Raw genomic sequence first — 3,217 nt, 5'->3', positions numbered from 1 at the left:
CAGTCGTCCTACAATTATTCATCTAAAAATATATTTTATCTTCCACCTTTATTCTTACTTTTCTTACAAAACAAAAGATTTCAGGAAAATGTATAACAGGATATAAAATAAGTTGGCTTAAATGCAAGAAGAATATATTTTTAGATGAATAATCCATCAATTGTTGAAGAGAGTTTAATACAAGTAAAGAAATACATTGATTTTATTAATATCAAATTCCTTGAAAAAGTATTTTCAATTATGGCAGCATTGGTCCTCCATATTTATTAGCTACTTTTTCAAGCGATTTAATATTATAAAATATTAAGTCTTTCATTTATTTCTGTATGTATTTTTAATCATGGCAGGATTGTATTGAGTATGGAGGACCAATCCAGCCATAATTAAAAATAATTACAGTAATGAAGGGCTTAATATTAATTAATAATATAAAAGTAATAATAGAAAATTGCTTGAATATATATGTCTGTATGGCAGAAATCTGTTTGACGTTAAATGTCACACAGATTTATATTATTAGCTACTTTTCCAAACAATTTTAAATAATTAATGATTAAGTCCTTCATTTCTTCCTGTATTTCTAATCGTGGCAGGACTGGTCCTCCATACCCAGCAGCTCTCCTTCACCTAATTTGGTCAGAGCGGAAGCGCCGCGTTGCTAGGAGGCAGAGAACGCTTAGATCGAGCCGCCGCCTTCATCTCCAGGCTCGGAGGCGCGCGGCAGAGCGCGGGAGGAAAGGCTCCGCTCCGACAGGACCAACCAGGTGAGCTGCCGCGATGACGCAGCCGCACGCGCCCAGGTGCAGCAGGCAGCGCGAGGCTCCAGTTGCGGAAATGACAGGAGGAAAGTTCCGCGTTCCTTCAGAGCAGGGAGAGAGCCGCCGGACGAGGACGGAGGAAGGGGGACAGCTGGCTCAGGGGGGGGGACAGCGCTCTGACGTCATGGGGAACTCTGGGAGCCTGGAGCTGCTCAGGAGGGGCTCCAGGAGGGGCTCCAGGAGCCGCAGAGATGTTCCACAGATCACAGTGATCCAGGCGTCACCGCTCCCTCAGGACGGGAGCGTCTTCGTCCTGCCTGGACCTGAGGAGCCGCAGGGCCCTGAGGTGGAACCTGAGGGCCCCCAGGGCCCGGTGGAACCACAGGAACCTGAGGGCCCGGCGGAGGCGGAACCAGGGGGTTCTCAGCAGAGCCTCCTGTCCACAGAGGACCAGGAGGACGCGTCCAGCAGCGAGGGCGGCTGCAGTCCCAGGGCCAGCCGGGAGCACTTCCTCCAGGTGATGATGAGGCGTTCTCCCGACGTCAGGAGGAGCCTGGTGCTCCGTTCCGCCGCCGCCGGCGAGGCCCCCAGGACAGACTTGGACTCACAGGACGAGGAACGGCTGGCGGTGACCCTTGACCCCCTGGAGCACGAGTGGATGCTGTGCGCCTCCGACGGGGAGTGGGCCGGCCTGCAGCGCCTGCTGGCCGCCGAGCCGGGCCTGCTTCTGAAGAAGGACTTTGTGAGCGGCTTCACCTGCCTGCACTGGGCCGCCAAGCACAACAACCCCGAGATGATGGCGCTCATCGTCAACTTCGCCAAGCAGCACCGGCTGCCCCTCGCCGTGGACGTCCGCTCCAACATGGGCTACACGCCGCTGCACCTGGCCGCCATCCACCGCCACATGGAGGTGGTGAAGCTCCTGGTGGGGGCCTACGGCGCCGACGTGGACGCCAGGGACTACAACGGCAGGAAGGCCTGCCAGTACCTCACCCACGACGCCGGCGCCGACATCCGGGACATCGTAGGAGATTACGAGCTCTCCGTGTCTGAGGGGGCGGAGCCTACAGAGGGAGGCCGCTGGAGGTTCTCCAAAGCCCTCCAGAACATCGACGGCGAGGCCGCGGGCGCCGAGGGCCGCCTCCGGGTCAAACCGCTGCGCAGGAGGTCCTCGCTGAGCCGCATGAAGCCCAACCTGCAGAAGATCCGCCTGAGGGCGTCCCAGATCGTCCACAGGGCCTCCTTCAGGGACCCGGACGCACCCCAGGGGAGGCCCCCCAGGCCCAAAACACACTTCTTAGGCTGAGCCCCCGGCGCTGCACACTGCCGCTCAGCTGGCTGAAACACAGGGAGCAGCAGACTCTGATGGAGGCTTCTGGCTTTCTGTTTCCTAGAGACCGGCTAGCTAAGGGGGGGTTCTGGTTCTGTTTGGACCCGTCACCCGCGGCGCTCCGGTTCTCCCATCTCAGCATGAAGCAACAGGAATCCGTGGCATGCTGCTTCATGCTCGGCGCCGCACACATTCCCCACAATCAGACGCTCACCTGGAACTTTCCACCGCCAACACCCAGCCTCCAGAACCAAGCAGAACCTCCTCTAACAGAACCATCAACCCAAGGGCGTAGGTTTGATCTGAACTCTGGTAGGGACACTATTGGCCGGGTGTCATTGGTGCTATGCCATATGCCCTTTTTTATGCTGGATGTGAGCATCCGGACTGATTAGAGGAATTCATTGTTTAAAGAGAAAAGCAGCATTTTGTTGTCTGTCAATTTTCTCCATCCAGAACTCCTCATGTGGAAACATTTTAGTTTCACCTGAAGGGCAGCTGCTTCACCTACAAGCTGCCCTGCACCATTATTACTGGATATCTGTGTTTCCTATAATCATATAATGTATAAGTGCATTTTAATAGTAAAGGATTAAATGAAACTCAACCTTTTATCATCGTCCTATATTGCTACTGTCTGACTGTTTAAATAGCTCCTTATGTCTGTTTTCTTTTTTAGTGGCATCATCTATAAAGCAAAACACTGAGAATGAGCCTAAGTTTATTCACATCTAAAATCACTTCTAACAATTAGAAAAGACAATGTAACACTATCTTATCTGTAATTTAATAATATCCTAAATAAACAGCCAGTCTCCAGCATTTTTACCAGACATTGATGTTTGAACTGATTTACTTATAGACTGTGTGGAAATCTATGTAAGATAAAATCAATGTTAATATTCTTCCTCTGTTTGTTCAACCTATTCTCATTATCAGTGCGTATGAAATCGTACGAAAAGTTATGCAACGTAATTTCGTACGTTTTGGAGGTTGTTCCTCAAAAAACCACATCAGTGCGCTGGCAGACAGAAAAAAAAGCAGATCCGCGGACGGACGTAAAAATGGGAAAAACGGTGCAATCAGCACTTATTCATGTCTCTAACTACGTTGCTTGCTGTTTTATATC

General features: G+C 50.9%; 1 protein-coding gene across 1 annotated transcript; it reads left to right on the top strand.

Annotated features, from left to right (window-relative positions):
- The first annotated feature begins 682 nt into the window (after nucleotides 1-682).
- Nucleotides 683-2,496, top strand: LOC119783639 (ankyrin repeat domain-containing protein SOWAHC-like). Its single transcript, XM_038285260.1, has one exon. It carries the CDS (start codon nucleotides 778-780, stop codon nucleotides 2,062-2,064), a length of 1,287 nt encoding a protein of 428 aa, XP_038141188.1. The 5' UTR covers nucleotides 683-777; the 3' UTR covers nucleotides 2,065-2,496.
- Nucleotides 2,497-3,217: the final 721 nt, after the last annotated feature.

The sequence above is a fragment of the Cyprinodon tularosa genome, unplaced genomic scaffold (genome assembly GCF_016077235.1).
Source record: "Cyprinodon tularosa strain WSP-4 unplaced genomic scaffold, ASM1607723v1 ctg2091, whole genome shotgun sequence".
Classification (NCBI taxonomy): domain Eukaryota; kingdom Metazoa; phylum Chordata; class Actinopteri; order Cyprinodontiformes; family Cyprinodontidae; genus Cyprinodon; species Cyprinodon tularosa.
Note: the sequence above shows the minus strand (reverse complement) of the source record. Positions and strands in the feature narration are given on the sequence as shown.